Consider the following 13,562-nt stretch of genomic DNA (forward strand, 5'->3'; position numbering starts at 1 on the left):
TAAAATAATAAAATATGATTTAATTTAAAATAAATAAAAATAAACTTATTTACTTATAATAAATAATTAAATAACATTAATAATCAATATAAAATGAATAAGATAAAATAAAATAAATTTGGGTAAATATATATAACTAAATCAATCATTAAATTAATTAAATAAATGTATAAAATATAAAAATTGATGTAGATGTATAAAATAAAATTGAAGAAACACAGAAGAAAAATAAAATTAAATAAATAAAAAATAAAGACAGTAAATACACAAAATATATAATAATAAAGTGAATGTATAATAAATTAATATAATTAATTAAATTAATTAAGTAAATAAAGAAGATTAAATATGCTCATTAAAAATGAGCAAAATAAATATAATAATAATAAAGTTAATATATAATATATTAATAATAAAAAGTTAAATTAATAAACATAAGTAAAGAAAAAAATATATAAAATAATAAAAAACTGCGAAAAATACCAAATCAAAAACAAAATATTAAAAAAAAAGTAATAGTAATAAAAAAGTAAATAAAATATATGAAACATAATTTATTAAAATAAATTTGACGAATATTAGGAAAATAGAAATAGTAAGAAATAAAAAATAATAAGAAGAAATTATAAAAAATAATAATAAGATTTTATAAAAAATAATAACAAGTAATTAAAAATTAGATGGAATTAAAGAAAGTGAATCAAAAACAAATATTTTACTTTAAATTGACTGAAAAAATCATATTAATTAAATTAGATAAAATTCAGATAAAAATAAATAAATAAATAAAATAGTAAAAAATGATATATGAAATTTGAGTGTGTTTTATATACATATATTTTTTCTAATACCAGAAAATAAAGTACCTCTTAACAAATTTATTTCCCATTTAATCGAATCTTTAAACAACCTTAAAAAATCAAAACAATTTTTATTTTAATAATTGTTTAATAATTATTTTACAATAATTTTTTAATAACTATAAAATTTACAAAAATTATTGACATATGAAAATGTAATAGTATTGTACATCGTTTTATATATAGAAGAATTAATTAACTATGTCAAATTAATGAATAAATAATATATAAATAATTAAAAGATATAAAATATAATTATTAAAAAAACTAATAATAATTTAAAATAATTACAACATTAAAACAAGTTATATAGTATTAAATTAATTTGCTTTAAAAAAATAATTTATCTTGCCATACAATATAGAAACATATAGTTTGTTATTATTAATTTAATATAGTAAATTAAACAAAAATTAAAAATATGTGTTTTTAAATGCACCGATATTTATTAACAACTTTGAGAAATTGGTTTGGAATGTTTAAGTAGTTCAGCATGATAGTTAGTTTCTGCTAATGACACGTTATTCTTACTAACAAGATAATATAGATATCTACTGAAAACTATGTGCCTAATAACTATTATAAATTCACGCTAAGTACTTTTTAAATAATTAAAAAAACATTTTAAATTAAATTTATCATTCTAAGTTTTAAACTTATATAATTTTATAAAGTTTTTATTTAAATTCATATTTTTTATAATTTTATTAATTTATTTATTTTTACAAAATTAAATTTTTATTTTTAACTCAAGTGGTGGTTTTCAATTATCACCGGATTTCCGTCAACGCGCGTCATCAAATGCAAGTTCCTGTGGACGACTTAGTCCAATACCTGCACTACTGGGCTATGAGCCCGATTGGGGTTATCCCGCTGATTATCAAAATTCAACTATGTCGCCAGCACAAGCCAGCACATTGGATCAATTGGCCGGTTCCATGGCGGAGGAGTTGACTTTGCAAAAGGATTTGATGCCAGGGTCAGTTTTTATAATTTTATGTTGTCTTATGTTTTGTATATTTTTATTTTCTATTTTTGTGATATTTAATTTTAAATAATTTAATATTATAAAACTTTAAAGTAAAAATGAAAAATATGTTTGCATGTTTGTAGCTTGTGTAGCATGTATCTAGTTTGGCTACTGCTGATTCTTTATGCGACAGATAAATAAATTGAATTTTTTTAAATTTTTTTTCTTTAAACCAAACGATCATACGGTTGGAGTAGGTTTAGCACTGCCTCAGGCATACCCACACAACCACCACCACCATACCAAGCCCCACAGGTTTATGGTTTGAATGGACCCGTACAACAAGGATATGGTTTACAGGCACAACAATGTTTACTGCATCGTTCACTTACATGCTCTTGCATGCATAATTCACGAGAGGTTGGTTATAAGCTTCACATAATTATTATTATAAGTTTTAATTAATTTTATTTATAATTTTTATGCTTACAGGGCCTTTCACCAAATTCTGTTACAACAACTATGTCACCCGCGTATCCTAATAGTGAACCTTCATCGGATTCTTTAAATACATATAGTAATGTTGTGTTAGATGTTGCTACCGGTGTAACGACTGATAATGGCACCATTTTAATGGTACAACAACAACGGCAGCAACAACCAACACAAACGCAAACAATACACATAAAATTAGAAAGTAAGTACTAAGTCATCGATTGTTGTCATTATACGTAGTGACTTATTTAATTTATTTATTTAAATTTATTAGTTTAAACTAATAATAAGATGAATTCAATTGGGGTCAGTTTCTTTAATAAATTTAATGAGTAATTCCTATATATAGTATGTTAGAACAAATTATATGAAATTAATAATCACATCTGTAAATATTTGTCAAAAGCATGGATATGACTCATCAATTGTTTAGTGATACCAAGGCGTCAAATGCAAATGCTCATCTTTGGACAGTAAATAAACAGGTTCAAATATAAACTTGCTAGACTTTGTTGAGAGAGGTTAATATAGACTGAATTGCTCTTGAAAATACTCACCTGCTATTCTATTCTTTGTTGAGTTGTGTACACTATTTCTTTATCTGTAAAGACGAACAGCTTACGGATTTATTGAACTACTCTTGGCAACACATACTTATTGTTCTAGTATTTATTAAGAGAGGTTAAGAGCATTTGGTATCTCTAAAACCAGGGTGTTCTCGGAATGTAGACCGCACTACTCTTGGAAATGCATAACATTTCCTTTTCAGTCTTTTTTAAATGAAGTAAAGGGCATTTAGTCGTCTCTAAAATCTGGTCCCAGGATGTAGACCAAACTATTCTTGAAAACTATGTTGTATATTCATGTTTTTGTTTACTTGGGTTACATCATCTTTAAATAGTACTTCAAGTATCGTATTATAGTCTTGTGTTTTTTTTTACGTAGATTTCTCATACATTTGCACACAAAAACAGATGTATGCTCTAAAGTTGATATGCAGCTGTATTGAATAGTATTAGCTTTTCTGTGTCATTTAATACTAATACGTTTTCCAACAGCCTTTTTCTTTTTAAAAATAGTGTCGTCTTATTAGATGATATCCAAAACTATATATGACGTAGGCTCCAAATATATTCTTAAATATTAGGATCGTCGTAGTCTCATATAAACTTGAAAGTAACTCGAAACATACTGTTCTTTTTTCCCCTGCTCTCCTTATCCCTCATTTATTTTTTAAACACTAAGCTTTTAATTGAAAGTGTTGAAATTAATGGAAGATTCTACTCTATTTTTCTTGAACCTGTTTTTATATGATTATAAGATTATATGAAAGTGATAATAAGCTTGGTTGGTTAGTTGGCCTTTCGTGCCTTTCTATTACGCAGTGTCCCGTCAGCACAGATACCGTAGTGCTGAGCAGGTTCCGTCTTAGTTGAAGTAGCTGACTAGTTCTTTTCTTGTCTAAGTTCGGCCAAGTCAACCTAGAAATTTGACATTGAGGTTCGTCAGCCCAGTATTACCTGGCTATGCTCATGTAATTTTGTATGATTGCCAGTTTAACTGTAGCAAGTGGAACGCCTATATCAGAGAGGTTAATGTTGGGGAGAAGAGCACCTGCCTTGGCTAGGTCGTCTGCCCTATAATTTCTTGTGATATCCCTGTGACCAGGAACCCAAATCAGTTTGACCCTAACAAACCTAGCTAGGTAATAAGCTTGGTTTTAACCAAATGACTTCTTTATATAGCGACGCTTATTTATTTTTGTGTATAAATACAATCACTTTGAAAAAAAATGGATCCCAATTGTAATGGAAGGTTAGCTTTATATTTTTTAACATCCATTAATTTCTATAAGTGATGCTAATTAATATTAATTTAAAAATACTAGTTATCCATTCTATTTAACACACTTTAAAGTATCATCGGAAATATAACAACTAACATATGCATTTTTATGTAATATCTCAAAATATTTTAATGTGTCTTTGTATAGATGACGATTGTGCATCAACATTAATAGGACAATGCATGGAAGCACTGAATAATCAACCACAAATTGATGATTTTAATATTGATAATTTTCATGGGGGTCTGGAGTGCAATATTGAAGAAGTAAGCTTAACTCATTATAAAACAAATTATTTTTATATTAACTTTAAATATTTTTTTTTTGTATTTATTATTTACCTTGACAGCTAATAAAACAAGAAATGAGCATTGATGGTCATCTTGATATAAATATTCCATTAACTGCAGATGGTAATGGCAGCAGTAATAACTGCGATAGTGATGTTCTTTCAATACAACAGCAGCAACAACTCAATCAATTACAAGCGCAACTACAACAGCAGCAGCAACAACAAATGCAGCAACAGAATCAACAAGTACAATTACAACCAATGCTCAACAATAATAATGCAACATTGGCATCAGCGCTGGATTTGCCAACTCAAACCCAAACAACAAATCTTAATACACGAGTGCAATATTCGCAACCCAGTGTAGTAACTCCACCCTCCTGGGTCCATTGAAATCGTACATAGCAAATAGCAAAAGAGTTCAAGTAAATTATGTAGCAGATAGTTAAGTGTTTCAAATGAACTACAGGACTAAAGGCAAAATTATGTATATATTGTATGAATGAAATATTTTGCAGCAGAGTTATTTATTTTATGAAAATAACAGCAATAGCAACAGCAACAGCAGGAACAACAACAACAACAACAGCAACAGTAATTTTTATAAAGCTGCAACATTTTTATAAAATGGCAAAAAAAAAATAATAAAAACCAATAATATATATAAATATATATATATTTAGTTAGGAAATATTTACAACAACAAACAATAAGAAATATGATGGTCAATTGTTTATTGCTTTGAGTGTTGAAATACAAAAAAAAAATAGATATTTAGCAACAACAGACAACATAACCTTAAGACAATGGCAGAATAATTAATATAATTTAATTAAAAATTCTACAACTACAACAATAATTATAAAGCTATAAGCATACCAACAACAACAATTAAAGTCAACTTGGAATCAACGATTTTATATAGTAAGTATATATAGTATTTATATGAAATTATAAATATATTATATGTAATTATAAAGGTACGACTTAGTGGAGAATGTTGACTACCATATAAATTTTAATATTAGATTAGGTTATGCCAGCGATCCAAAGGATTCACTTAGGCCTACTAGCGCATTCTGTTAAAGTATAAAGAAAACCTTAGGTTTAGAAACCAACTTGAAATTTTGATAAAGCTTAAAATGCTTTTTAAAGGAAGGTCTTTGAGTAGGTCAAAATCCTCAAAAAATGACGCCCCTACAATAGAAAGACACTTTCGTCGTCCTCTCCACTACTGCGGCTGGAATAATTAAAAGAGAGATTAACTCTTCTAGCATGGACTCCTAATCGCTTCGTATTTTTGATTATTAATGTAATATGAATATAAAGATAAATCGATATATTGATGTTCATTTTACTGAGTTGTTCGTTTTTACAAACTTGTGGCATCTTTAGCCGCGTGCTGCCGCTTCGATGACCGGTTTGCTATTACCAGTTGGTAGTACTGTAAGTTTGCAAATCATTTCTCTTTCTTAGTCGTTACACCGAATGTCTTCTACAGCGTGTTTCACTAGCTGGTATGAATCAAACATCTTTCTTGATTATCTATTTTCATCTATACCTATGTGCGACGTTTTCAATTTAGCAAATCCGCTAAATTGGTATATATGTTTAATATGTAAATTTAGATCGTGTTGTTATTATTGTAACCAAAGGCCGACTTAAAAAGAAGCACATAAAAATTTGTCAAGACATTGCAAAACAAAGTAGGATAGGAAAGGTTATATGTAGATAGAAAAGAGGAACAATGAAGGTTTTCTTTCTATCTAATTTAATACTAGTTGGCAAGGTATATGGAACTATAGATCTTTTGAAATAATTTTCTTTCGACTACACATAATATCAATAACTATTACTTTTTGTCCAAGCAGACATTATACAGAAGGAAAGATATGACAAAAGGCTTATAGAGTAAGATTTTCTCACTGTGTAATGTAACGTTTAGTGAGAAGAGACTGCTTTTTTCAATTGCCTCCTTAGTCCTTAGTATCGTCTATTGGCAAGTAAAATTTTGTGTTGAGTCCCTAGGTTACATCATTTTTTCCGTTTACACCGATTCGCAGGTAAGCAAAGTCTTTCATAACATTTTCAACAGTGATATTGTTTCCAAGCCTAAGCATTTTGATGCATTGGTAATAAGTACTGTGTTTTGTATTCATTTACCATAAAAGCTATTAGCTCAACTATATATTTAAGTTAGAGAAATCCTTATTCACGGTGCGACTAGTACAAAAACAATTAGTACAGTTCAATCTTTCTATTTAAATGATCGCTTTCAGTATTAGATGTGTTCATTTAAGTATTTTAAAAAAGTATATCTTTTGTAAATAATAAAATAATACGAGTTTCTTACAATATCTTGTAGAACTTTTACGTAGAGCTTTTAGATAAAAAATTCTTACTAAAAAAATAAATCTTTAAGATTTACTTTAAATTTTTACATTAAAAGCTGATTTAATCTTTAAAGATATGCACAAATATGATATGTAACTTCTTCTTCTTCTTTCCATAGACTAAGTTCCATAGTCTACAGCTTCTTAAGTTGTTTTCAATTTTAATCATTTTAAAAGATATTCTAAGTGACGTTTATGCATAATTTATGTTAATAAAGCAATTTTACAGTGAAAATTTATGAATATGAATGAATTTCTATACAAAAAATTAATTTTATAAAAAAAAAAATTAACTTACAACCCCCCCAAAGGCGGTGATACATATAAAATACAAAATGTGACATCCGTTTGCCGCTTCGTAATTTTACTGCCTAAATAAATGCAGGGTAGCTGGGTAACTTCTTGGCTCCATACATCCTGCTGCTGCCAATTTCAATCGTATCATAAAATGTCCCTTTAAAAGTTGCTTAGTTTCCTCAGACACACACCCACACTGGTGTTCCCTCTCCTTACTTTGCACAAAGCCTCATGTTTATATACAAAAACCTTAGTTTTCCTTATAAATATAAATATTCTTACCGCGAAAAATCAGCAGAAAACAAGGAAAATCATAAAAAAATCACAATAGGGCAGTGAAGACGACAACTTAAAAATCGTGTACCAAATGAGCAGGAATAAAGCCCAATGAATCTTTTATTTCCTGTTGAAATATAAAATCACAGATTTCGACAATAAAAATAATAAAAGGAATCAAGCATTTGAGAAAAAAAAAAACTTGAGGCAATTACACGAGTACAATTATCATAATAACTTCTTAGCAGCGATTTTCAAGAACGCGACGCTATTTGATTTTATTTCATTTTTATTATTAATAATATTTTTTTTCCACATTATATTATATTTCCTTTAATTTGGAAATATACTTGAATTAAGTTGAATTTCTATAAAAATTAATATCTGGCTTCGTACTATTAAAATGTTAATTTCAATGACTTTTGGCTTATTAGAGAGAAAACGTAAATAATATATGATGTACTTGCAGTTAATCACGATTCTCATAAAATTATCTAAGTAATTACGAAAATTAATTTTACTTATTTTTTATTACAAGCCTGAGCTTATCACTCATCGTTACTAGTGATATTTATTCCATGCTTTAAAGGATGTATTGAGCATCTTGTGTAAATTTCTATTGAAAAGCTCTCTATGCCTTTCTACCACTTTACGAGCAAAAATAATTAACAAATGTTTTTCAATAAATCATTATTTTCACTCTTTTCCTGTATTGGAGTCCCCTATTGGATATGTTGTAGGCTATGTTTTACCTCTTCATTACAAAACCCTGCTTCAGACAACAAATTTCAAAGAACTATTATAAAAACACGTAGATAAAAATAGTAACGAATGTAGCTATCTAAAAAATATTAAAAAGAATAAAAAACCTATCGTGATCTTGGGTCCTTAGTGTTTAACAATTATATCCATATTATATAAAATCTATAATTTTGCTATGAGTGTGAAAAGCTAAGTTGGATTTATTATTTTTCTTTGATTTTGATTTTTGATGTTGATTTTTATGTTAAATATATATATAAGAATATATATTTTATATATATTTATTATATAATATATAATATAATATAATATAGATTAGTCACAGTTTAGTCTACAGATTACAGATTAGTCTGTACAAGCACACTATTCCCATTATAGGCTGCAATAACAACATACCTTCTGCTCAAAAAGTATCCGGATTTTGTTGTTTGTTCACTACTCCTTAAGTAATAGACCTTTTTCAAAATATTTTTTTGTTATGTTGGTACACCCTTTCTTGACATATGTTACAAATTTGAGCGCCATCTGTCAATTAGTTTGTTTACAGCAGCTGTTAATGTGAGACTACCTCAAGTGCATTTAGCGATTTTTACTATGGAAAATTCTTGTTGTGCTCTATTTTTTGACCAAACAAGACACCACTGTCATCGCTCAGGCACCATATTCGCCAGATGTGGATCCGTGCGACTTTTTCCTGTTCCCGAAACTCAAATTGCCTCTGCGTAGTAAGCGTTTTCAGTCGATTGAATAGGTAAAAGTGAATTCGCTGAAGGAACTAAAAGCCATACCTTCACGGATCAATTTCGTACTTTTAGTACTATTTTGATATTTCTTGTTGGAATCTACATTTTAAAATAAAAAATATTTATTTTTTGGAATTTTAGAAAATAGTTTTTTGTCTAATTATATTTGCTCCGTTTAAGCTCAAAGTCTGAGATTCACTACTGGGCAAAACCGTTTTGATCAACGTGACGAGACACAGAGAGGCGGTGACCGTTACCAGGATCAAATTTTAATCAAAGAAACTTTTATTCTTAGTTTTTTAATTAATATTAAAAGCAACAATAAAACCACACTTGACGAGCCCATGACTGTCTGTATAAAATAGCCCTAATCAATACAAAAACTACATATACGAACTCCCACTAGATGGCGTGTGTAGGCGTATTCAATGTAGAAATTCAAAACCTTTAAACTACGATATCTCGAGAGTTTGGTAAACTATATCGCCATTCATTGTCAAAATGACTTGGGGCTTGAAATAGAGCTATTTTAATACTCATATAGCACTTACAAAATGACTATTAATTTGAATCTCATACTATAATTTAAACATTCATCGATAATCTTCATTAGGTCAAATACTTAAATCAGGATCATTATTAGCTTGTTAAAAGCGCACTTTCCATTACATTTAACTACACATTTAAGTCCAACGGAAATTATATAAAATTAAATCAATTTGTCGTCCTTAAATGAAAATGAATAAATTTGCTTATTGAGAATTAATGGCGTAATTTTCCAACCCCTCCCTTCAATCCACAACCAACCTTTAAATGACTGACATTGATGTAATTGCCAAGTAATTTTTAAAATATTCGCTGAGGGCTATGAAAAAAAACCTAAGTATTTCCACAAAGCTGAAATGCCTAGGCTTGGAACTTCTGTATTCTCATGTGATGCTTGTCTGCACCGGTAAGGTAAAGTGGGGGTGAGCAATTACTTATCTAACAAAAAAAAAAAAAATAAAAAATGTTTAGAACAGCTCAGCTAAACAAATTAAGTGATTTTAATGTTGTAACAAAATATGTGTCCATGTCCACTCCACCCCTCTTAGTAACTTTAAAAAAACAGTACTGACTGCAGTAAGCAGTCAGTGAGTAAGCAAAGTTACTGAAAAATTAATTATGTCCTTAGGGCGAATGCGTCCTCGCGCTTACCTGACGCAACTAAGAACAAATGGAGCATTAAAGAGCGAAGCGTATTTGCAGCTAATTTACGGAATCGTCCATTGGAGCAGAAACACTGAATGTCGACATTTTTCTTTATGAAGTAAAAAATGTTAAAAGTTTTAAAGCAAAAGCTAATTTCGAACTGTTGATGATGAGTAGCAAAAAAGGTTTGGATTTCTCTAAGACTTACTTGAACTTCCTATTTCATAGGAATTTTGCTTAAAGGAATGAAGAAATATCCTTCGAGCGGTCGCAGCAACAGAAGTTTCGCTTTGACCGCATTGCAATGTCGTCGTTGGCGTGTATTCGGTCAGGTTTGAGTGTAAATTATGCAGAATTCTTCACTTCTGCTTTCCGACTTTCCTTTTTCTGTTTAAATTAGTTTACGACAAACAATTTTAACGGACACTGATTTTTTGCTTCCAAGATTTTTTGCTCAATTTGTGCTTAATTCCTACAGATTTCTTCTTTTTTTGGTCAGTTATCTGCTGCTGGTGGTAAAGATTTCACTCGTAATTTTCTTTGACTTTTCCTTGGCAACTTTTACGAACTGTCAGTGCACATTTTTGCTTTGAAAAAGTTTTCTTTAATTTTTTTTTCAACAATTTTTTTTTCTTTTTTTCCAACAATTTTTTTTTCAACAATTTTCTGTTCTTTTTTCAACAATTTTTTTTCCCCTTTAATGTTGGTCAAAATAAATTGAATTTGTCTTTGGGGCTGTAATCCAACAATTAGAATAGAGCTTGAAAGATGTTGGAAGTATAAAAGTGAAAAGTTTGTGACGTAAATCATGCGACCAATAAAAATTCGCTCAAAACTTTTAAACTTTTTCATTTAAGTGAATTATTTGAATTACATTATTTAAATTTTTTATTCTGCATTGTTACTTCACTTATCTTAAGTATTTAAGAATAATTCAGTAAATATCTACGAAGATTATTAAAATAAAATTTATTATTATTTTTTTTATATTAAAATTCTCATAAATTGATTTTATGCAAATTTTTGAAGACATTTCTCAGAATTTTAGTAAAGTTCATTGAATTTCAGTATAATAGCTTATTTCTAAATTATGTTAATAATAGATTTATAAACTTTAAAAACATAAATTAAGCATTAAATATGTGAGTAATCAATTTTGAAATATTAAAAAAGTTAAAAAATAAATCGAACTTCTAAAAGAATTTATTTTTGATTATATATTTATAAAAAAATTTAATATATATGTGTAAATATGTACTAAATTCACCCTGCGTTCTACTTTGTATATTGTTCTGGTATTTCTTGATTTTAAATCCCTTATCAATTCGTTCACTGTTGTATTATAGTACTTTATGAGCTAGAATTTTTTTCCAACTGTATTCTCTTTTCTTAGAATAAGCATGAACATTTCTAAATGTTCATTACGTTGTTCATCAAATTCATATTTGTTACATTTGTAAAGGAAAATGGATTGGTTTTTAAAAATTAAAAAAAGTAGATTAAAGTTTGATTGAGATCAGACTATACATATTTTAGTAAATTTTAACTACAGAAATATTTTAACTACAACAATAAATTTTTTAGTTTAATATTAGCTATAGTATTTTAATATTTAACATCAAAAGTCTTTGGAAATTTTTAATAATTTATGAGTTAAAAATTATATACTTGCAGTCCATAAAACTATATACGGACTATATAAATGACTATATTAAATCATCGAAGACTTAAAAGTTTTATTTAGATTTTTCGAAAATGATGTTTTCCCAAAAAAATTTCTGTGCGTAAGACTTTTCTTCACTATGTACCTTTATGCTAAGCAAAAATAGTAGCTACTTCGTTATTAAATTATGAAAATAAAATTAAGTAGTGGATTATATAGGTATTTCCTGACACTTATAGTCCAAACAAATTATATATAAACTATGAACTAATTAAAATATTCGAATATTTCCTAAGACCAGTAATGATCAGTACTTGGCAATACTAGAAGGAGCGTTGTATGGTCAAGCAAATTTCAATAAATTAACTAAAATTTTTGTTGTTGTCTTTTCGTTTCTATCCGAACCCTTCTAAAGAATAACAATTTTTTTTTTTTAACTTAAATTTTTTTGTACTTAAACTAATTTATAACTTGTACTTTTTAGACGTAATCTTCTTAAACTTTCAATCAATGTGAAACTTTGAAACATATATAAGTATGTGTAAATAAAATCATTTTAAGTTTTCATATAGGTAATGGAAAGTTTTTTCTCCACTATTTCTTTAATAAAATTATATATTACATATTATAAAAAATGTTAACCAAACTTAACCTCAAATGTGCATATTTAAAATTGATATATATTTTTTTTACACATGCCAATAATCATTCCTTCATTCATCGCTTTCAAGTGTTGAACAATTCCTGGTATGTCTCCAAGGCAGTTAATAAAAACTGACATCTGCTTAGAACCCAACCGCAAAATAGCTCCCATAATAAAATTAAATTGCCGCAAGTGCCACCGAAAAATTCGCTGAAAAATGTTACCCGTGTAAGGACCGCAACAAGGAAGAAAATTGCCTTTTCCGCAGAATCGCCAGTTTACGGCTTATCAAATCGCAGAACAAAAAGAAAAAAAAAAAAAAGAACAAGAATAAAATAAAATTAATATATATGAAAAGTTTTTTTTTGAGAACAAAAATCGCGGTTACCAAATGACACAATAACGCGTTGTTAACGCTCCCGCAGGTGGGTGGAGAGTGGAGGAGGCAATTCATTTGACAGTTGTTGGCATAATTTCAAGGAAACCACAAAGCACATGTCACACTGCGCCCCCGAGGCACACTTAACAGCAATCACACCACCTGACTGAAATATAAAATATAGAAATGAAAATGTTAAAAGGAATTCGAAGGAAAAAAAATAGCATTGGCGGCAATTAATTGAAAAAAAGTTCCAGAAAAAAAAAATTACAAAATGTTTAAAAAAGAAAAAAAATATAATAAAAATTTCTGTTAGTAGCGCTTGGCAGCCAGGCAAACCTGGTAAAATGGCCTTAACGCCAACTTACAACTGAAATGTGAAAAAAAATTTTTTTTAAACCTGAAAACTTTGGCAACCAATGACGCGTCCTAGCGTCACCAGAATTTGCTACAAATTTTTTTCTATGAATTAAAACTTTTTTTGTAGTTAATTTTTTTTTTTTGTTGGTATTCCCATTGTCCCAACCGGAGAGAGGCAAGTTGATGATGACACCGACTTTCCGCATACACGTTGCTTTATGATGCGAAAAATGTGCTGTGTGTTTGCGTATTTTACGCGCAACAAAGTGTCAAACACAAATTCCTATTCGGAGCAAGGATAGGAGGAAAAAAATCCCATAAAATAAAAAGAAATAAATTGAATCACTAATAAAAAAGAAAGTTTGTCATGAAGTTGGCTTCATTTATTTGAT

At 28.4% G+C, this 13,562-nt stretch overlaps 1 protein-coding gene across 1 annotated transcript; it reads left to right on the forward strand.

Moving 5' to 3' along the window:
- Positions 1–1,606: 1,606 nt before the first annotated feature.
- LOC119676748 (forkhead box protein O-like) lies at positions 1,607–5,015 on the forward strand (the record flags this gene model as incomplete). The annotated part of the gene is made up of 5 exons (XM_038088003.1): positions 1,607–1,839; positions 2,088–2,250; positions 2,323–2,527; positions 4,319–4,437; positions 4,521–5,015. Coding segments are annotated over 5 exons (1,056 nt in total), but the record flags the coding sequence as incomplete, so codon positions are not given.
- Between the last annotated feature and the right edge of the window lie 8,547 nt (positions 5,016–13,562).

This window comes from Teleopsis dalmanni, chromosome 2 (genome assembly GCF_002237135.1).
Source record: "Teleopsis dalmanni isolate 2A chromosome 2, ASM223713v2, whole genome shotgun sequence".
Classification (NCBI taxonomy): Eukaryota; Metazoa; Arthropoda; class Insecta; order Diptera; family Diopsidae; genus Teleopsis; species Teleopsis dalmanni.